This window comes from Loxodonta africana, chromosome 4 (genome assembly GCF_030014295.1).
Source record: "Loxodonta africana isolate mLoxAfr1 chromosome 4, mLoxAfr1.hap2, whole genome shotgun sequence".
NCBI classification, from domain to species: Eukaryota; Metazoa; Chordata; class Mammalia; order Proboscidea; family Elephantidae; genus Loxodonta; species Loxodonta africana.
This window is the reverse complement of record NC_087345.1, coordinates 162,043,942-162,067,591: the sequence shown is the minus strand read 5'-3', so window position 1 is coordinate 162,067,591 and position 23,650 is coordinate 162,043,942. Positions and strand designations below refer to the sequence as shown.

The 23,650-nt window shown below is 37.4% G+C and overlaps 1 protein-coding gene across 2 annotated transcripts in view; it reads left to right on the top strand.

Moving 5' to 3' along the window:
• The window catches only part of LOC135231273 (LIM zinc-binding domain-containing Nebulette), a 429,820-nt gene extending 407,584 nt beyond the window's left edge, over window positions 1-22,236 (top strand). Inside the window, exons 6-8 of one of the 2 annotated variants that reach the window (XM_064284903.1) lie at window positions 310-402; window positions 19,433-19,539; window positions 21,005-22,236. In XM_064284903.1, the coding sequence (XP_064140973.1) occupies window positions 310-402; window positions 19,433-19,539; window positions 21,005-21,181 (377 nt within the window). In that variant the 3' untranslated portion in view covers window positions 21,182-22,236. The remainder of the gene's footprint in view (window positions 1-309; window positions 403-19,432; window positions 19,540-21,004) is intronic. The other variant, XM_064284904.1, reaches the window with a different exon arrangement.
• Window positions 22,237-23,650: the final 1,414 nt, after the last annotated feature.

Sequence of the window (23,650 nt, the reverse complement as noted above, 5' to 3'; positions counted from 1 at the left end):
GCAACACATGGTCACCCCAAGGGCCTGTGTGCTGTGTGATGGAGTCACAGCCATGTCAGCAAGGCTTGGAGTAAAAGGTCAATGAAGAATAAACCAGGCAACTGAAATTTAATTATGATATTTTCTTAACAAATATTTGTGAAAGTCAACATCCTTAGCTCTCTTCTGAAGTCTGCATAACAGAGTTTGCTTATTATATGTTTGCTTTTTACCTGTTTCGCTCTCTAGACTCTTGCTTGACTCTATTTGATGCTGGCCTTTTTAAAAAAAATTGTTCTTGATTTGTTAATTTCTTTCTTTTGGTAAAAGACCTCAAAGTTTGGCGCACAGATCCTGGCTCCGTCTTTGACCTTGATCCCCTCGAAGATAATATTCAGTCTAGAAGTCTACATATGCTCTCTGGTATTGCTTACATTTTGAATTTCTCCAACCTACGTGGTTTTGTCCTGGAAATAAAGCTACTGTGGACTCTAGTGGTTCATAGTGCCAACTATGTAATGGAAATTTTAAACTTGAGAATTGGAAAAACCAAAAAGTGTTGTACTACTTTAAAGTGCCATTAATCATTTATGAAAATAAAATGTCAAAAAGGACTTTTAATATATTCTAGATTAGTTTGTCCTAGAGTCATTTATAAAGGTGCCTAGACTTTACTTTTAACTGCTTTTTATTAGTGAATAGGATTTTATAGAGTTTCTGTGATTATCAATGCAGTTATTTTGATTGCATTGCCTGAGACATAAAAGAGATGTTTCATGAAATACATGGTTACATTTTAAAGGTAGACTTAAAGAATTATATATAGAATAGTAAAGAGGCTTTCTATATAGCCTCATCAATGTCTTTAAGTAGACTTTCAAGTCTTCTAAATAATTATCAATGATTTTTATGCACTGTAAAGGAAATAGCTTAGATAGGAAGTTTATCTGGCTTTTCTTCTAGACTACATGTTTATAATTAAAGGCAAAAAATGAATGGTTTGGATATTTAGGTATAGTGACAGCATGGTTTGACATTTCAGACTTTCAGACCATGTTTAGCAAACCAAAGTTTTGACAGTTATGAAGTTATTTTGAGCAATCTAGATAGATATGTCATAGTGTTCAGGTGTTGCTGCACCCCTGATTTCCACTTTAGATTTGATTGTTGACATTAATCAAATTGAAAGCCCAAGGCGAAGTAGGGGTGCTAATACTTTAATAGTCAATTTGATCCACATACTCAGCCAAACTGTATCATTTAACGAATGCTACATACCTGGTGATAGTCTACTTTAAAGCAGTTATTTATAACCAGACAATATGTTTGATAGAAATTTGTTTGCCAATGTTTTCTTAGCTCTTAGGAAAAATTTTCAATGGCCTGTTCTCCATTCTCCTTTAAAATCTATACTAAAAAATGAGTATGAGTGATCTTTAAGCCATTTATGTAGTTCATGCAATTTTGCTGAAGTTTGGGGATAGGTGACTAGAATCTTATAATAGCTGAGATTTTCGGGTGATCCTAATAAAGGATTGTTTTCCTTCACTGTTGAGCCTTTAAATAATTTTTCTTTCTTTCTGTTCTTTAGTTATTTTATCACAAACATGAATATTTTCCCTCCCATCTAGAAAAGGCGAGTCACTATAGGCGACACCGGTCTCGTTCTCATTCCAGCAGTACTTTTGGTACAGGTCTGGGAGATGACAAGTCAGAAATATCCGACATCTACCCTAGCTTTTCGTGCTGCAGTGAGGTCACGAGACCATCTGATGAAGGAGGTATCAAATGTTAACCAGTTTCCAAGACGATTCATTTCCACCTGTGACGCAAGAATGTCTGTAACACATTCTTCACCTTGGCACCAACATTTGGCTTTGATGTATTTGAATATTTCAAATTAAGTTTAGAAAGCCAAGAGTCTTAATTTGCTAAGTTACTAATTTGTGCTCGTGCATGCTTTTTCCCCTGTCTTATTTCACTGCTGTTACTACAAATAGACCTTTAATGACAAAGGGGCCTGGGGGTTTGCTACAAGAGTGTGTTACTCACGAGAGCTGTGTGAGTGAATGTACACAGCCATAGAGGACGCCTGGGCACTGTCTGTATTTTGTATCTGATTTCCATTAAGATAAATCAATCTTACAGTATATTTGTATAGATAAGAGGTTGCTATGAATTTGTGTGTGTTTAAGTATTGATATAAATTTGGAACCAGCATTAGATCTTGCCAGAAATAAATGGAGTCTAATACTTGGGGTATAAGATCTGTTTTTTTTTTTTAATGGAAAATACTGTTGATTGTGAACAATCTTCTCTATATTTTATATACCTACATTTCTCCTCTACTCTCTCCTGTTTTCTGCATCTAAGATGTTGGGTTAGGTTTAGAAATGTTGCAGAAATTTTTTCAGATGTTAAACTACTCCTGCTGATAAAGCTGTTACTAACTGTTAAGGCCTGAGGCTTTGCACTTTCCACCGCAGTGACATTTTAATGTAGCGGGGAGGGACGAGGCTTGAAGCACAGAAGAACAAAAGGAATACTGAATTTCCTTTTCCACTGCAAAAGTCATATTACTGAAATTCTTAAGGCAGGAAATATTGAGGTTGAGGAGTTAATACCTCAAAAAAAAAAAAAAAAAGGTAATACGATTGAGGACATGAATGAGCCTGTGAAAGCTTGTGTAATTGTTTATTTTTCATTCACTAAAATAAAACAAAAAAAAATTTTTTTTTTAAAAATAAAACACTAATGAGAATATAATCAATTACATTTTATACATCTTAAATTATAAATTCTGACTGACCTTAGCTTGGTAGAAAGCTTGTGAAATGCTTATAAACTAATTTTGCTTTATTGTAGACAAAATATACTGGAGATTTTCCCCCACCCCGTTTCTTAGTCTCTAGCAAGGAGTTCAGTAACTTCTTTTTTTTTTTTTTCCTTTTTAACTCAGGGTTATTGATTTCTCCCTTTAGTGTCTTCAGTGATTCTAGAGATACAGAATAATGTTGAAGTTTGATGAGCTAAATAAAACCCATAGCAAATACAAGAACATTTGGTCAATTGTATTTGACTTTACTCAGTTCAGGGTGCTGGAGTTGATTGCTCCCAGCTCTACGGGCTCCCAACCAAATGCAAATATACTGTAGAGACTTTGTTCCAGTAATGACCCTTTTATTTCACATCAATGCCACAATCATTCATTTATTCACTCAGTGTCTATTGAGTGCTCTTTGTATACCAGGCATGAGTCTGGTCTGGGCAATATAGCCAGCAGTGAGCAAAAGAGACACATGTCCTCTGTCAGGGGCTTAGAGTCTGGTGGAGACCCTGGTATTAAGCGTACTTACACAAGTAATATGTAACTATTGACAGAATGAGTGCTAGGAGGGGAGGAAGAGGCATTCAAGCGGAGATGTGAATACTCAATGGAAACTAACGAGGCCAAGGGGATTTTGGAGAAAAAAGTTTCTGATAGAACAGACACTGGAATGGTGTGTCATTGAGATGTTCAAGTGGAGGTGTCAAATAGGCAGACAGTTCAGGGGAGAGGTTGTGCTGGAGATAAATTTGGAAGCCATCAGCATGTTGATGATAAGGTGTTGGGTGATAACATATAAAAAAAAACATATAGAGGAGGACAATTTGGGTCTCCACTCCCTTTGCACCAGCAGACAAGGTACAGGTTCACTTGTCTCAGATTCCATGCTCTCCTCCAAGGCTGCATTATGAAAACCCACTGCTGGTAGTTTATCCCCTGTTTCTCTTCTAAAGCCATAGCTCCTTCTTTTTGCTAATTATTTTTAGCAAGAGGATCCTGTACTGTGCCAAAGTGAATGAGAAAATGTCTCCAGGGAGATGGTATATATAATATCCTTGCATTTATAATAGAATCTGAGTAACACTGATTAAAAAGGAATGATTATATTTTTTAAAATGGGTGAACTTCAGATTCCACAGAGGATGGTAGAGAGATTTCTGGCGGGAAAGAATGTCTCAGTATCTCAAATACTGCCTTGTAAGAAAAAGTTGAGTCTTTGGGGCATTTAGAAATTTCTTTCACTCGTGGTCACCTGCTACTTGTCAGGATGCTCTGTCTTTAGTGACATTTCTTATTTTAAAAAAATAGATATTGAGGTATGAAGCAAAAATAGTTAAAGATGTACCAAGAAGTTTTGTAACAAACACCAGCGATGGTATGCCCAAAAGATATTTGATGTTAATTTGAGAAGATTTTAAGAAACATGGGAATATGCTCCTCATTTCATTTATTTTAGGTGAAACAAAGCACATTCTACCAACGGTCACCTTATATCTGTATCAAATAATTAGGGACATGTCAAACCTAGTATGTTCAAAACCTCCCGCTTCCCACTCCCTGCTCCCTACCTCCCAAGAAAAAATCCTGCTCCTTTACCAGGCTTTCCATCTCACTGAGTAGCAACTGCAGCTTTCCAGTTCCTGACATCAAAACTTTTGGAGTCACCCTCAACTCTCGTCTTTTATTCACACCAACATCGAAGCTCTGCCATGAAAAATATATCCAGAATCAGACTGCTTTCCCCATCTCCACTGCTGCCTCCCTCCCATCGTTGGCTACCATCTCTCACTTGCATTATCATAGTAGCCTCTGGACTGGTTTCCTGCTTCTGCCCTTGCCATCCTGCCACATCTTGGTCCCCCACCCCCACTTCTCTGCCCTGGTCTGTTCTCTACCTGGCAGATGAATAATTCTTTTTAAAATATAAGCCAGGTCACGTGGCTCTGCTGCTCACCATGTCATTCTGGATTAACCCAGATCCTCACCATCACCTACAAGGTCCTTATCCCCTCTGGGCCCCGGCTTCCTCTCTGAACTTATTTCCTATGACTCTCAGTGCACTCATCCACTCCCACCATACTGGCCAAACTTTCCAAGAAAGCTCCCACCTCAGGGCCTTTGCACATACTGTTGTCCCTGCTTGGAACCCCCCTCTGATATTTACTTCCCTAGTTCCTCTCTTTCGTCAGATTTCTGCTCAGATCTCACTTTGTCAGAGAGACCCTGTCTAACTCCCAGAGATAAAATAGCACCACCCCCCCCCCCGCACTATCTGTCCCTTTACCCTTCTTCTTCTTCTTTTTTTTTTGCTTTCATAGCACCTGACACTGTCTGAGCTTTTACATATGTAGAAGTAGTCCCCAGCTTACCATGGGGTTCCATTCTGAGGACTCTGCTGTAAGTCAGTTCTGACATCAGTTGAATACTTTTTTGTTTTAGTTTTCATTATTATTGCTTTTATTATCAGTACCTTTATAAATCTGATCTTTGAACATCTTTGAGTGAACATCTGAGAATGATAACATCAAATTACACATCGCAACATTGTATGTAGTATACATATTACTAATGATAAGATGCACCCAAAAAAAAAAAAATCAAATAACACTGTTATAAGTTTGGTTTGTCGTAACTTCAATACGTTGTAAGTCAGGAACTATCAGTACTTGTTTATGTGTTTGTCTTCTGTGCCTTCCTTTTGATTTTTGTTTCTCTGCCCTCATAGAATATAATAAGCACTATGAGAGCTTTTTTATGAGAGCAAAAAAAAAAAAAAAAATTTTTTTTTTATGAGAGCTTTTTTATGAGAGCAGGGATATTCGCTGTTTTGTTTACTGCTGTATCTCTAGCTTTTAGGATAAGCACTCGGCAAATATTTGGTGAGTGAATAAAATGGCTAAGTTAATATTTAAAAAAATAGAACTAAAACAAACTCATTGCCGTCAAGTTGATTCTGACTCAAAACGACCCTATAGGACAGGGTAGAACTGCCCCATTAGAGTTTCCAAGGAGTGCCTGGTGGATTTGAACTGCTGACCTTTTGGTTAGCAGCTGTAGCTCTTAACCACTATGCCACCAGAGTTTCCATAAATATACATAAGTATGCGTATTCTTTTAAAATAAAAATTTCTATTGTGCAAGGCTTGCAAGGAAACAATTATGTTTTGTTTTGATATATTTCAATGATGTTAAAGCGTAGCTGAAGAAACAGCCTAAAGTAGAAACATTTCCAGTGGATTTTTTTTTTTTTTTTTTTTTCTGGTGTGGATGGGAAGAAGTAGAATGTATGACTTCTTGGTTGCTTTGAAGTTTAGGGGCCTCTTTGAAATGTGTGTCTGTCTGGGTTCTGGTGAGGAGGTGTTGATCGACTCCACAGAACAAGGAACCTTTTATGGTGATGACAGCTGTTTGATCAAACTCTTCAGTATCTTTGGCAGCAACAGTCAATCACACGTATTTGCTTAAATACCATTATAGAAATGGGAAAGAATTTTATAACAATACTTTTTAGTGGTAAGTTGAAGAAAAAAAGGTTCCTAAGTATTCAGGAATGCTGTTTTTCTTCCAGATTTTGTAGATTCCTTTAAATTTAGATTAGGTTTTCATACAGTAAAATTTGTTATGCCGCAGAAAGATACCCTGTAGTATTTGGTTGTCTCTCCCCTGTAAAGGTGGTGTGTGTGGCAGTGCAGCACTGTCGTGAGCAGAACACTGTGCAGGGAGCCCTATACCCTCCCTGTGTGGAGGGGCTCTCAGGGAGGTAGGACCCCTGGTGGTACGGTGGTTAAAGCACTCAGCTGCTAACCACTAGATTGGCAGTTCAAAACTACCAGCCACTCCCCAAGAGAAAGATGTGGCAGTCTGCTTCTGTAAAGATTTACAGCCTTGGAAACCCTATAGGGCTGTTCTGCTGTGCCCTATACGGTTGCCATGAGTTGGAATTGACTCAACGGCAGTGGGTTTTTGCTCAGGGAGGTCACTTAACTGTACAGGCTCAGATTTCTCATCTCGAACAAGAAAGATGAAGAACAAAAACTTTCTAAGATATTTTGCATTTCCTAAGCTAAATGCCATATATTTATACAAATGTTTGCGAAAGTGTTTATGTTCTGAAGGTGATCTTTTTTACATTGTGAATTAAATGACTACAGTTGTGAGAATCACAGTTTTGGGATCCTTCTTATAACTTAGAGGACATTCTGATTGTTAGGACCAAGGATTAAACTATTAGGTCATTTTCCTGAGGCAAAAGTACAATATTTTCATCATTCACATGTGGTTTTCATGAACATTAACATATTAGCCATCTCCTTTAAGTTTTTATTATTGCTTTAGTTATGTGTCTAAAATCATGATATTTTCCCATTTTGCTTTGATTACTGAATATTTTCATTTTCTTATGTGATTATTTTGGGCTTTTCAGTCTACTTTCTGATGTATTAGGTTACCAGAGGGTTTTCATTTTACATCTCTGCTGTGATACTTTATTCAATAAAGGAGGCTTTTATTTAAGCATCATCCAGTTTTCTTTTGATTTTTGAATAGTATCGTTTGAAATTATCTTTATTGCCTTTAGGTATTAAATTAGGTTAACTTATTTTTATTTGACCATCAGTTCCTTTCATGGAAATAATCCTGATGGTTCCTGCTTATTGCACTGTGATGATTTCTTTGATCTTTGTGTTTGTCTTTCCTTAACTTGCCTGCAACATGTATTTGCCTTCTGGTACTACTTTGTGTGTCTTTTTGTTTGTTTGTTTTGTTTTTTACCCTTAACTTAAAGCTTTCTGTTATTGCTAGTGTTTGCAATCTCACCCCGTGTTTATACTCCTCAGTTTGAACTTAGGTTCAGTTTGGCTTCAGGTATTTTCCATGTTCTGTTTTCCTCCAGAGCAGAAAAGGGCATGGGAGTGTGGTGGGGAATGAAAAGCAGATGTACTCTTCAGAATGGATATTTTCAGTTTTCCAACCTTGTGAACTTTCCCTTGTGCGGCGTAAGAACCTTATTGGGATGGCCCAGTCCTGCCTTAACTAACTGAAAGCAAATTTCTGCATCCTGTGACAGTTCAACCAGCCCCAGTCAGGCTGTGCTTATAGCACTGCATCCCATGTAGTGTGTCCTCAAAGGAGTTTGTGTTGCAAGAGATGCTTTAGTTCATTCCAGAACTCTGCATATATTATCCAAAGTGCCAAGAGGGCAGTGCACCTGTTAGGTAGCCAGTTGCGCTGGTGTTTTACAGCGATCCGTAATTCCATCTGCTCATTTACCAAACATTTATTTAACACCTCTCATGTGTGTGAGATGCTGGGAACACAAAAAGGAAAGATACAGTTACTGTCTTCCAAGAACTCACATTCTGACTGGTGAGTCAGACGAATAAACCCACTGTGCTTAAAAAAGGAATGCATTATAATGCAGTAATGCATAGGGCTAGAATTACCCAGGTAGAAAAATGGAAAAGGAGTGTTTTAAGCAGAAAAATAGCATATGAGAAGTATAGCACATTTGGGAACCTGGTAGAGTTTGCACATCTTGAGCTGAGGGGCTGTGGCTGTCTAGAAGATGGGCTGAAGGAGACAACTGGAACCAGAGTGTGGGCAGTGCTGAGCTACAGTCTCTTCAGAGACAGGGATCATTTGAATATAATCCATGACACTTGGGCATTATCCTGCAGGAGAGATTTAGAGGACTGGTTTCCTAGACTGGTAGGTAAATTGGATCTCTGCTTTGGAGGTTTAATCCACCGTGGGAGCTTGTCTAAGCACCCAGTCTACACTCAATGATTTAGATCCTTCAAAGGGAACTGACTCATTGGGTCTTGAGAAACCAGGATTAGAGGGCCTCTTAAGGGGCTAATGAAGGCATGGTGTAGAGGTAGCATTGTGGATTTTTATTTCAAATATCACAGCCTCTCTTACAGTTGACATTTGTCATTTATGTAGAGGAGCAGAAACACCAAAATCAAAGCACCTTCCTATTCGAAGGACTCCCAGATTCCAAACAGAATACACAACTGTTGGATGTTGAACACACACCTCAAACCTTATGTGTTTAAAACCAAATTTTGCTTCTTATCTTCCTCACCAAGACCAAACAAACCCATTCTTGTCTTTGTGTTCACGATTTCAGATGATGACATGATCATTTCACCCTAATAGTCAGGCAGAAACCTCAGAATCGTTCTTATCACCTTTCTTCCCCTCATACTTCATATCTGCTCTATGAGGTCACTAGCTGACTCGGGCTTTATAATAAACATAAGTTACAATGCTAATTCACGGTGATACTTCTAAGATAACTACTTTAAAAAAAATCTAATAAGTATCATTATTACACTGTTATCCTCAAATCAAATTAGCTTTAATTAAACATTAATAGATTAAAGACTAATACCAAGTTTAGTAATTTAACACACATATCCCGATTCCCTACCCCTTATTGGCTAATGCCCCTCTACCCCCAAATATTTGTGATCTGCCCATGCCACATTTTTCAGACATTCTGTTTCTTGATCTTTATCTTGTGCCATATAGCTGACCCATGTGTACAGAACTTGTTTGTTTACTAGTCTGTCAAGCTGGCACCCAGATCCTATCTGGATGCCCTTACGATTGTACGTCTTTGATCATAATAACTACTGCTGACTTCTCTACCTGTGACTCTTCATCCTGCCTGTTCCTCCAGCCCCAGCCACTCACCTTGAATTTGAGCTTGGGCTCTGTGAGACCCAGGCAATCATTTACCTTCATTCTTGCATGTTTCCCTATCTTCAGATAATGTCAGGGACACAATGAGTCAGTTTTATATATGTCTATTAGGTGAAAAAATAGACCTGCTCATTCAGAAATGTAATCAATATTGAGGTGTGTCTATATGTGGTATTTAGTGTGGTTTGTCACTCAGGGTAACTAATCTGAAGCTGTATTTGAAAACTCCTTGTGGATTGATAATATTCCATAAGAGTCAGTATTTGAATTGATTAGCGTACAAAAAAACCAAAGGCATAGTCCAATTTTAAGTCTCCAAGAAATTTATTTATACAACAATCGATAGATTTGTACAACATTGGCAGTAGCAGGTACCAAGGAAAATTGGGATTTGCTGTGAACTGACTTTTTAGTCATGGCATAATTATGTCAAAAAGCTAGTCTCAGTGATATGGTTTACATAAGTGGAAACAGCATCCCGATTTGCCTGCCATTTTTAAGTTCTTTAGTGCATTCGTTTTATCAGAGAACTGTCCAAAATGATGTAGTTCTTGTTATGAAACTACATACATTCCTTTATGTTCTTTTTTGTTTTGTTTTGGGAGATAGCATGTGTGTGCACACACAAATACATACCGTATGGATTTTGTGCCATGAGAATACCATTAGAGACTCTGTAATTTGGGGCAGAAATTTCCATTTCCCTTAGTGACAACACTGCTTATATTGTCGTTTTGATTATACTTACAATTTGGGATATTTTCCCCAATTTAGGTAGCTAAAATTGAGAAACAAATAGGGGAAAGAAATATTCAAGCTGAAATTCAAATCTAAATGTAGAAGTGAATTGGCTACTGTCTTAGGCTAGGTTCTCTAGAGAAGCGAAACCAGTAAAGCTTATAAATATGTGTACACAGAGAGAGAGATTTAAGTCAAGGAAATGGCTTATGCAGTTTGTGGAGGCTGGAATGTCCCAAGTCCATGGGTCAGGCTGGAGGCCTCTCCTGATTCATGTAGCCCCAGGGACTGGTGAACCCAAGACTGGCAGGTCAGAGAGCAGGGCTCTTGCTCACAGGCTGGGAAGATTGACGAATCCCAAGATAGGCAGGCAAGACTGCAGGAGAGCTGCTAGCTCAAGTCCCAGGAACCAAAGGTCAGAAAAACAGGAGCCAGCAGCAGGATCCAGAGCGAGCAGAAGCCTACGAGCCTTGCCAGAAAGTCCACTTATATTTGATGCAGGCCACACGTCACGAGGAAACTCCCTTTCAGCTGATTGGCCACTTACCATCATGGAGGTGATGACATTATATCAAATCTTATTATGAAAGTGATCACAACATCATACATGTGCCAAACCACCGAGAATCATGGCCCAGCCCAGTTAACTCAGAACCTTAACCATCACAGCTATATTATTCTGAAACAAGATAGCAGAAAATTTACAATCTAAAGCTCGCTAGCACTATTTAAACCATATTATATCTTATTTAATTCTGTCAGAGAATGGTCAAAGACTTATTTTTTTTCTACAGAAAAAACGTACTGTTTTGCTGGGCTTGTGAGACTAATCAAGTTTTACTGGCAGATAATTTAAAATATAACTAATGTTGTATTTTTTCAATATTTTGGAACTGAAGTGTCCCCAAAACAATATTTATAGTTCTTACTTGAGACAGCTAAGCCAAATATCTAAACAGTATGGTCAAATGTACCGTGTATGTATAGTTCTGAAAAGTACATAATCTTTTTGTGTGTGTGTACTTGCTTCTCCAATTAACAGGTGATTTGGTTTAAGGAATCTTTAAATATTCAATTTATATTTTGTTTAAGCAATGTTATAAGTCATATTTAAATTTAGGGAAGAAAATAGTTAAATAATCTCCTCGGTTTAATTACATTTTCAGCTAAAGTTCTTAGAAAGTCCATTCTTAGAATGGCAATAGACTGAATTGGGGGAGCAGCCATTTTTAGGCAGTGGTCTACAGAATGATTTTGAAGATTGTTAGGTGCCGTCATTATAAGAGTCCTCATTGTTCAGTGGGAAAGTGGCTGAACTCATATTAGGAGAGGTGATGTTGAACATAGATTTAAAACTATTCATATGGGATTAGGTGTCATTGCCCTCCATAAAATAGGGTGGTATTGGCAATGGGAAAGGAAGAAGAAACAAATATTACACACACACACACACACACACACACACACAGAGAGAGTCCAGAGACTTGTCAGATACCAAAATGCCTCTGAAAAGAAATCTAAAAACCATTGCTGAGAAACTGATGCTACTTTATGTGATTTGAGTTTACTTTTCCAAAAGTGAATGAATTGTTTTCACTATAATTTCTTCCAGAGATCTTCTGGTACACCTCCTGAACCACACACGCATAAACTTTATTCCCCAAAGTTTACCACAAAAAAATCAATGACAAGTAGAGTATCCTCTTTGAGGATTACAAACCTGACTTGCACATCTCCCCAGGCTTTTAAATGAACTCATTTCCCTCTTGCCTTTCCCTCACTCTCACTTCTGTCTGTCCTACCAGTAGGAGTGGTGGACTACCTATTCTTGATACCTCAGATCACATCCTCATTACTCCTAGAAGCTTCTCTGCTCTCCAGAACATAGTGCTCTTTTACTGTTTTGAATTCAATTAAATGAAAAATTAATCTTACACCATCTTGTCATTTCTTGTATTGCCATTTTGGTTTAGTATACTTAAGAGTTTGAGTCTGGAGTTATACTGTTGGTATTTAAATCCTGGCTTCTACCTACCTCTGATATATTTGACCATGTTAATCTTGTTAACCTTTAGATTTTCCATCTGTAAAATGAGGATTATTGTAAGGATTACACCAGCCTAGTGCATGTGACCTGCTAAGCAAAGGGCCTGACACATTATAAATAGGGGAATCAGGTGCCTCAGTTTGCCAAGACTGAAGGGGGTTCCTGGGAAGTGGTACTTCCAGTGCTAACAACCGGGAAAGTCTTGAGGGAACTGGGATGAGTTGGTTCCCCTGGCTGTAAGCATTTAACTTATTTAACTTTTATTGTATGCGTGTTTTGTATTCCTTAGGAAGCAGAATCTATGTTACATCTTTCCCCCTTTAACTTTCACAGCATACACCTAGGTGCTTCACTGCTTTTATATGTATTGCACTTCCTTAAGATTTACAGTATTTTACAGTAATAAAATTTATGTAAGACTAGAAAATTAAAGCAAAGATAATATGGTCATCTAGAAGGAGAAATTAGTTGTTAGGAACCTGGCATTGGTAGAAGAGTTAAGTTTTGGTTTTGGAAAGATATTTTTGGCTCCACAGGGCTTGTTTTCCTCTCAGATAGTGACGAGGCCCCCCTGTTAGCCCCTGGGGGAGGGGAAGCTGGCTTCCATTAGTTAGCTCCCTCATGGTGCCTTGCAGTACTTGTCTTAGCAGGTGTATTGCATGGTTAGCTTCCTAGTTATTCTGCAGTGAGTGTGCTCTTGACTCACATTTCTTCACACAATCTCTGGTTGCTTCAGGAGTCCTGGCTTCAAAGCTTTACCTCCACAGATACTGAAACAAAACCAGAAAACTGAAACCAAACCCGTTGCTGTCGAGTTGATTCTGATTCATAGTGACCCTATAAGGCAAAGGGGAAAGAATGGGGGATTTGGGAATAACATATTTAAAGCAGAGCCACATGTGATCCTAAATTTATCAGGTGGGAGAGAAGGAAGTTACTAGTAACTCCGTGGTTCTTCATTCTGGCTGCCCATTTGAATCACATGGGAGATTTAAAAAAGAAAAAAATAAGCAGACCCCACCCCTAAAGATTTTGATTTTATTAGTCTGGGGTGGGGCCTGGGTTTAGGTATGGTTTGAAAAAATCCCCAGGCAAATTTAATATGCAGCCATGGTTGACACCACCTGCAAATAACTGATTCCTCCTCTGCTCTCTGTCCTTACCCGCTTTTACCTCTCACTTTTATTGCCCTGCCACAGATGTAAATTGAATATATAAAATAGTAACAATTACTTTTATTTTTATTTATGATCTTTGAAGTATAAGCGATTATTTTGCATTACAATGATGATCTTTTCAACTTGGTGGTTTTAACTCAGTTGTTGATAATTTCATTTTTACGCTAAAGTCTGTTTGTAGGTTCGCAGATTTGTAGTTTTATGTAACAAGCCTGTTTCTTCCACAGTTGTCTATTCACAACTTATAATTTAAAAACAACAAACAAAAAAACCCCAGAGGTAGTCCAGCTTGTTTCTGTTTCTGCAGGAAAGGAAAAACTCTTCTGTAGCCCAAGAATTCTCTCAGATTAAGAACAGGATCTTGTTGCTGTTACACCAGGCCTAAATGTTGTGGATTTAGTACCTGTTTGTGGCTTGTGAGCAGGAGCCCTGCTGGCCCAGTGGTTAAGCCCTTGGCTGCTAACTGACAGGCAGTTTGAACCCATCAAGCGCAAGATATGGCAGTCTGCTTCCATGAAGATTACAGCCTTGGAAACCCTGTGGGCAGTTGTACTCTCTTCTATAGGGTCGCTATGAGTTGGAATCAACGGCAGTGGGTCTGGTTTTTTGGTTTTGCAGCTTGTCTGGAGACTCAAATGCCATGAGTGCTCTGCCATGAAACTTTTTTTTGGACAGTTTTTCTTTTCTTATTGTACTTTAGATGAAGGTTTACAGAACAAACTAGCTTCTCATTAAACTTTTAGTACACCTATTGTTTTGCGACATTGGTTGCCAACCCCATGACAAGTCAACACTCTCCCCTTCTCAGCCTTGGGTTTGCTGTTACCAGCTTTCCTGTACCCTCCTGCCTTCTCGTCATTGCCCCTGTGCTGGTGTGCCCATTTAGTCTCGTTTTGTTTTATAGGCCTAATTCTTGGCTGAAGGAGGAACCTTAGTAGTGATTTCATTACTGAGCTAAAAGGGTGTCCCAGGGGCCAAACTCTTGGGGTTTTTCCAGTCTCTATCATTTTTTTTTTTTAATGAGTTAGAATTTTATTCTACATTTTTCTCCAGCTCTGCCTGGGATTCTCTATTGTGATTCTTGTCGGAGCAGTCGGTGGTGGTAGACAGACACCATCTAGTTGTGCTGGAGTCAGTATGGTGGAGGCTGTGGTAGTCGTGGTCCGTTAGTCCTTTGGGCTAATCTTTCCCTTGGGACATGAAACTCTTGATGACACTGTAAAAACTATTTGAGCAAAAATGTCCAAGTGAGGGCCTGTTTATTACTGATTAGCTCAACCACGTTGCTTATGACCTAGTTGAGACCTAGCTCATTTTTTTTTTCAACACTAGCAGAATCTTTATATTTTCTCTTTTATAATAATTCTTTATTCAGTTTTAGCAATTACACTCTGATTGTCCAAATATTCTTTGTCTTAAAAAAAGTAAGTTCATTAACTTCTTTGGTATGCATTAACTGAGAAAACTGTAGTCAAATGTTAGAAAATATGACAGTAATTTCATTGTATCCTATATGCTTAATGAAAAGTTTCTGAAGGGTATTTTCTCCTTATTCTGGATTTTTAAAAAGGCAAACCTTTGACAAAAAACCCAAAATTATTTTCTTTCTTCATGATATGTCTGTAATTACATAAAGTACTATTTTTATTTTGGAATTCAGAATTTGGTCATCTGCTGTTATTCTGGGTGCTGCAAAGACTATGTTAATGTGCTAGACTGCTAACCAAAAGGTTGGAGGTTCGAGTCTACCCTGAGATGCCTTGAAGAAAGGCCTGGTGATCTACTTCTGAAAAATCAGCGATTGAAAACCTTATGGAGCACATTTCTACTCTGAGACATTATGCAGTTGCCATGAGTTGGAGTTGGCTCAACGGCAACTGTTATTTTAGCCATTACTCTGTAATCATCATGGGGCTTTCAAAACCTCCACCTTGTCTTTAATGACTGATATCCTCTACTGCTGCTTTCCTACCTCATCTCTCACCCTCTGTTTTTTATTCTATAAAGAAGAGACTGATAGCTATCTTAGAGAGGCTTTGTGACAATTAAATGACAGCCTATATAGCACCAGGCACAGAGGACACTTAGATAATACTGGTTCTCTTCTTTCACCCACCCATCCCCCAAAGTGGACTTCCTTTTGGGTAGTTTTCTCCCTTTATTGGAGATGCATTTTTTTTGGTTCACCCAGACACTTAATCTAATCTGTGTACGTTTACATGTATTTCCTCATTTTTTCCAGTTTCAGATTTGTTAAACGTCCTATAAATTTTTTCTTTCTCCATTTCCATCTTCTTTTTCATGATTTTCCTGTCTACATACTTCTGCATCTTGTTTTTCTCTCCTTCCGCTCTAAGAATAAACATGAAATAGAAAATATTTGTATAGGCTGTTTGTGGAATACTTCATTGTGCAGTAGAAGAGAGGTTTTGGTTTTATAATTACTATGGATCATTCCAAGTAGAGCCTGAAACCCTTAGGGCATTAGTCAGCTTCCAGATCTTTGGTCAATGAATCTTTCTAATGTGAAATGAAAGTTGAGTCAGACTTCTCTTGTTTTGTTGTTGCCTTAACTTGAGGAAATCTATCATTTTGTGGGTTTTGTTATGAAATTGAAGCCCTCAAACTCAAGATCCTTGTGTTGGAAAACCGTTGCACCTTTACTGTCATCCATTTGTACCAATGGTAGTTTAATAAAGAGGACACTGTGTGTTTTTGTCTTGGATAAAAAGTCCTTGTTTGTGGCAAAATTAGCCTAATACCTGGCTTTGCAAAAGCTTTGAATATTTTCATGGAAGCAATCTTATATTTACATCAGAGAGTTAAGTTTAACCCAAATTATTAGTAAACCAAATTTCTAAAGCTATTGCTTTAAATTTCACTTTGTTTGTTTTACGTATGTTTCATTAAAAAAAAAAAATTCATGTAGCAAAACAACAGAAAAATAACGCTCATGCCTCTTTTTAAATTGCCATTGGTTTTTACTAAGGTGATTCCTCTGGGTTCTTAGTTATATTTTTCACAGCCATAATAGGAGCTTCCTAAAAATTCTTTTATTGCACTAGGTATAAGTAGATAACAAGATTGTGGAACCCCGAAGGGGCTTTTTGTTAAGTAATGAAGACAGAGAAAAAAGGAGAACGGGAATAATTGATACAGGCCATGAAGAGAAACCATAAGGGCTAAATGGATTATACTTACTCCAAGGTTTTTCATTCTAAACTCTCTCCCCTGCTCTCACCAGCCTATGTATATTTTAAGACTACCACATTAATTTCTTTTCCTGCCTTATTTGACAGTAGCTGCAGGTTCCCTTTGCAGGTCAGATTTGAGCAATTAAATGGCATGAATGTACCTGTTTTTTTCAAAGCCCAAATTAGAGAATGTTGTTAAACATCATTCTTGCATTGTCAGTACTTATGGGTCCTAAACTAGGATGTGATATACGAACTGTGTGAAAATAAACGTATTCCTAAGTATGAGATTAAATTTTTTTCATTGTTGTTGAAACTTCTTTTATCCTGATATTTTTTTCGATGTATTTTTAGATGATTGAGCTTAACCCTGTACTTAAAAATTTAAAGTTTATAGTTAAATAGTGTAACAAAGGATTAAAAGTTTAATTTTTTGTGTTAAGTAAATTTATTGGGATGTCTATATTTAATCTTTAAAATTTACAAATAGATTTAAATAATAATTAAAAAATAATTTATTTAAATATTTAAAAATCAGTTCAGGACTACTAGTCTGGGCATGCAGTTGGAGTCAATGACTTATGGGTTTACATGTTGCTGGAAAAAAAAAATTAGCATAGCAAGCTTATGAAAATACCTTGCGGGGGAGGGAGCAGTTGGTAAACAAATGTAGAAGACCTGTATTATTTGCATAAAAATGCGGTAAATGAAAATGCTTCAATATCCGTCATTGGGCAGAGGGGCAGGTCCTCAGGGCCCTCACTACTCTGAGAGGGCAGGTGCTCTTGTCATTCCTCTTGTACTTGTCACAGTGCCCTGAGCATAGGCTGTGATAATTATTAACATTTATGGAGGCTATAGGTCCCTGGGTGGTGCAAACAGTTTGTGCTCAACTACTAACCAAAAAGTTGATGGTTTGAATCCACCCAGTGGTACCACAGAAGAAAGTCCTGGCTATCTACTTCCATAAAGTCACAGCCATTGAAAATCCTAAGGAGAACAGCTCTATTCTGAAACACACGGGGTCACCGTGAGTCAGAATCAAGGACGGCCAACAGGAACGATAGCCACGTGCCAGGCGATATAATATGCGCTTTGCATTTATTAACTCACTTAATATTTGCTGAGAATTGGGAGAGTGTATAAACGAATGGTCAGTGTTTCCCACTTCCAAACATAGAAAAGCCCCTTTTACAAAACTCATTAAGTGGACCTAGGTATTTATGGGAATTTTGCTTATTCTTTGTGAGTGGATTTTAACAATATCCTCGACGTCTCTTGACATAAAATATCTAACTTGAGTTGATAATGTTAAGACATGCTATTTTCTGAAATATTTGATGTTTAATGATGTTTTAATAACTTTACAACCCACGTGAAGATCTTGGTAATTTCTCTTTAATACCATATCTGACCATTAAGTAAATATAGTTTGTAACAACATTGTAATATAAGTTAGGTCAAGAACTACAAAAAAACAAAAAACAAAAAAAAATCCCATTCAACTTCGTATCATCTGATGATTAAACTTCTTTAAAGTATTGATATTCTCATATGTCATTAGAATGAATGGGCCACTTATAAAATATTCATAACACCCAGGTATTACATGTGCTTATTCCTTTTATTTTTAAAATGTCCTGAATAAATTGACCCATTATAATTACTTTATATACCAACATGATTGAACAAAAACGGCAGCTTTTTATGGATTTTTATAGCACATATATCATACAAGTTATACTAATATATAATCATTCAAAACATTAAGAAGGGCGTGCTGCTAAAATAAATACCCTCATTGCTAGTTTATGCTTCTGGTTGTAAATACTTAGACATACCTACAGAGATGAACACTCACAAACATATTTCTATTGATTTTATGGCATTTTTATCAAGCTGCTTTGTTGGTTTCTCTAGAATTTAATGTTCTTCAAAGCAGCATCAGTGTCTTTTCAATGTCATAGTTAAGTGGCAAGAACAGTGCAAGCTTAGTGAATACTTTTTTTTTTTAATATAGAAGGATAATGTTTATGAAATTCTTAAGTGGTTTGGGTTCTCAGGCTTTTGTAGCATATTCATTACACTTATTTAGATAAATAAAATAGAGAATTCAGGTTTTCTAAATAAATGTTTCTTTTAAGGGTATGCCAGTCAGCCAGTGCCATTGAGTCTATTAAGGGTATAGACTTTTAATTAACTGCTAAACAGACATCTGTTGTTAAGCGCATGTTGTGTTTACCATCTTTGTAAAGGTAACATTCAGCTGTGTATCTCAAAATATTAAGAGTATTCCAGTATATGAGAGGGACCCCATGAAACTGTTCATATTCTGTCATTGAATTGGCAATCCAACTAAATCCCTTTTAATTTTTTACTTCTATTTTGGAAAATGTGTAGAAGCATCAAATGTTTAAATGAAAACACGATTTTGTTAAGATTTTACTTATGTTGTTTTAATCTAGCATCTTGTATTTACGTTGTTTAAATCTAGCATCTGTAACAGAGTAAATGAAAACACTAAAAATCTATTTTTAACTGCATGCCACCCTGATTCTGTGTATATGTCTTTAACTACTGAGGTTACACTAATGTAGGGAGATCCTAGAACACCACTACCCTAATTACAGCTGATGCTGACTTTGGGATTTTGTTTCAGAGCATTTGACAGAGCATGACATCACTCGAGGGCTTGGGGAAGGGTATTCTGAGACTCACGTTAAGGAGTCTTTGTGTGTGTGTGTTTATGTTTAACGTACAGCCCCTGTTCTCCCTGGAGCCTACCAACAAAGCCATTCTCAAGGCTATGGGTACATGCACCAGACCAGTGTGTCGTCCATGAGGTCAATGCAGCATTCACCAAATCTAGTAAGTGTCTAAAGCCTTTCTTATCTAGTCTTCTCATGTCACCTAAAAAAAAAATCTGTACATGGGATAGAGATGAGGTAAATGATGACGTGTTCCTATTTCCACAACCCTTTCAAAGAAAACAAACAAACAGAAAAACTTAAAGAGAAACTATTGAGAAAGGAAGGCGTTAGTAAACGTAATGTGAAATCATAAAACAATAAAAAGAATCTACCAGAACGGATATCCTAATTCTTACTTCTTAATTGGTATTATCAGCCAATTATGATCTTCATTTAGTCGTAAAGTACAAAAATCTTTGATGGTCATGTTAAGTAGGTAATCTTGACATTAATCAAAAAAGCCTCAAAGACAGCCAAAATATGTCTTCTTTTTTGCCTTCAAATCTTACCATACTGATTGATTGAATGCAAAGTTTGGGAGCAGCGTTTGAGGTCATCTAGTCAAACTTGGCATCTCACACGGAAATTGCTCCTGTAAGCTCCCTGACACAGCCATTTGGCTTTTTTCTGAACATAAGTGACGCCTCTAAGCAGTTTGTAAGGTAACTTTAATCTCTCTAAAGTCCTTTGTGTCTCAACCAGTTTCCTGTCTGTGAATACACCTGATTTTGGGATTATTGAGTGTTAATAGTAGCTAAACCCTTGGTCTTAAGCTACGACAAATAGAGTAAAGCTCAATTTAAAATTTCCTTCTTCTAACAAGGATTTAGTTATATGTACCTCAGTATTCAGAACATTTATATGGTAAATTTCTATCACTGTGTTACCAAAGCCTACAAATGAGTATATTATGTTTTTTTTCTCTTTTTATTTGTTTTACATGTTTTTATAAGGAAATAAAAATTCTTGGTACCTATTTAAGAAGAATTCATTGTCTCTGCCAGTGGCAGAGAGTCAACAGAACTTGGACCTGTCTGCCACTACAGTAGGTTTTATTTTCTGAAGACCGTGGAATAAGGGAGAATCTATGTAATCGAATGTTTCCTTAATTATCTAAAGCTGAATGGAGTTGGAATTGACTTCAAAGGCAACGGGACGGGTTCTGGCCCTAAAATATTATGCTTTTTGCTAGACTAGTAAACTTGAGATCAATACATTAGATACTGGTTTACAGCCTCCAGAAACAGATGTGCTTGGAAACATTCCTAGTAGTTACTTTACTTGTGGGTTGCTTTTTTTGTCATTAGAATTTGTGGTTGTAACCCATTTGGTAGAGTCCCTGGGTGGTGCAAACAGTTAATGTGCTTGGCTGCTAACCAAAAGGTTGGAGGTTCAGTTCCACCCAGAGGCACCTTGGAAGAAAAGTCTGGCGATCTACTTCGGAAAATCAGCTATTGAAAACCCATTGGAGCACAGTTCTACTCTGACACACATGGGGTCACCATGAGCTGAAGTCGACTCAGTGGCAACTGGTTACTGGTTAACCAGTTTTGTGTTAACCATATAACTCTTTCTTTTCTCAGAGGACATACCGAGCCATGTACGATTACAGTGCCCAGGATGAAGATGAGGTCTCCTTCAGGGACGGTGACTACATTGTCAACGTGCAGCCCATCGACGATGGCTGGATGTACGGCACCGTGCAGAGAACTGGGAAAACGGGGATGCTGCCAGCCAATTACATTGAGTTTGTTAATTAATTATTTCTCCTTGCCATTTGAGCTTTATTCTAATGTATTCTAAACCTAATCTTTTTAAAAGATAGAAGATACTTTTAAGACAATTTGGTAGTTATTTTACAATGATCTGTCCTTACTTTTGACAATTAGACACACAGGTACCAGGAAGAAGGAATGAGTTCTGGGCTGAAAAACGGCAGCACTTTCAGTAATTCCTGCAAACACAATAATTACATCTGGAGACCTGGTGCTGCTAATTGTATTAATGGTTTCCTTTGATTGGCTATTGAACCCTCCTGGGAAATGTATTTATGTAGACTTTAATAGAGATGTTGATTGTCCCTTTAAATGTAACAAGTAGATGAAATGTCTTAGCTGTCACTTTGGAATCACCAGAAGCCAACTCCCTTAATCCAGTAATGCAGCCGATACTTAAAAAAACTGTTTAGCTTTTTAGTTGTTAGGCAATTTCCTAATATAAAAGGAAGTTGCTTAATATAATAAATGTAAGCAGAGGCAGAATGACAGTCTGGTTAAAATTATATTGACCAGTGGCATTAGGGACCTAGAAACTTCTACTCAGAGAAATTTCCTTGTTCCCTAGCCCCACGTGGGTCTATTTATTTCTCACTTGTACCAAGTCATTATCCTACTCCATTTACATTCTATGAACCCAAGTATATACTTGAGTCCACAGAATGTCAGGACCAAATAACTTCACAGCTACTCTGCAAAGGGCAGATTTTAATATCATCTATATAATTTCCCGAATAGCCTTTACCCTGTTGCATGTCATGTAGGTTCAAGCTTCTGTAACATAGGCAGCTGCACTGCCCATTCCTGTTATGAAAGCAGAAAAAAAAAAAAAATACAGCTGATATCTAAAAGGCTTTTCCTCTAGTAGCCAGCTCATCAGAAACAAAACAAAACCTATTTTGAAAAATCGCTTGAGAGTCTTCTGCTGCATTGCACTCTAGTTTGGAAGGATTTACACCTTAGGAAATAGATGTATACTCTATAAATAAGTGATTTAGGTGTTTACTAGACAGCTTTCATTAACACTGTTGTTTATTTGAAAAGTAAACAAAACTGAACAGGAGCCAGTGAAAGAAATGGAATATGAAGTATGCTGGAAAAACCCAGCTAAGAAAAAGTTACAAACTCCACATAGAGAAAGATGATCTAGTTTCTTATTTTGGAAAATGGCATTCAGATTTTGGAATGGAAATCTAACCACTGAAATTGCTTAATTAAAAGACTTCCTTTCCACTTTCTGGTTTTTCTTTTCTGAATCAAATTCAGGGAATGAGATAGGAATGTCATCAGAGATTTTCAGTATAGGTCCAACAGGTTGCTCACTAGGAAAAAATTGTCAGGCTCTTGATTTTCAAACAAGGGACCTTGCAGGCTCTTGCTGGATTCACTGCCCTGAGGACAGCCCTTTATAGTAGGTCTTTAAGTTTTACCTGGAGCCTGAAGTCACTGTTGCTTGAGAGATGGACATTCGTCAACTTCTGTATGTCTTTCAGATTGTGCCGTTCATTGAGGCCTGCAACAGGGTAGCCTTCATACAGGGCCTGATGCTATAGTTGTGATGAAACAGAAAAAGCAAAGTTACGAAAATGTTTGGGCCTTGGGGGATATCTACCTTATACGGTATGTTCGAGGAAATGAACAAAATATCCTATAAAATATCTCTTATTGAAATGTTTATTAGCCCAAAGGGAAAAGCTGATTTATTTACCCCTTTGGAAAGTTAGGACATACTTTTGAAAATTTGTGGTTTCATTTTATTAGGTGAAAAGAGCAAATAAGCTTTATTATACTGAAGCTGGAAACCCTGGTGGTGTAGTGGTTAAGTGCTATGGCTGCTATCCAAGAGGTCGGCAGTTCAAATCCACCAGGCGCTCCTTGGAAACTCTATGGGGCAGTTCTACTCTGTCCTATAGGGTCGCTATGAGTCGGAATCGACTCAATGGCAGTGGGTTTCATACTGAAGCTCTATCTACATGACAGTGACATAAAATTGAAAAGAGAAAAATTCAGCCAAATAACTAGAGATTATATTGAGGGGGTTTTATAGATTACCAAATAACTAGCTTGACCGATTTTCTATCACTGAAATGACTGGTCATTGATTACATCAGTCAAATCCCATTTCTGTTTGGGTGTCTTGTGCACAGACCTAAAAAGACAAACTGAACTTGCAGTATTCTTGCAAACATTTCTGTCCTTCAAAATTGAGGGCAAGAAGCCTGTCAATGTTATTATACTGCTAAGTAAATATTTAAGTTTCACCTAGTTTTTGCAATTGTAAAAAAGAGTAGTTGTTGATTCAATTTTCATACTAAATGTAGGACAGGTACAATTTTTGATAAATAGTACATTTATCAGAAGCTCAAAGGAAACTGACTTGAGATGATGATTATAAAACCAGGAAAGTTACCATAAAGTAGCAGCCTACTGTGTCATATTTCTTCTCATCTGCTG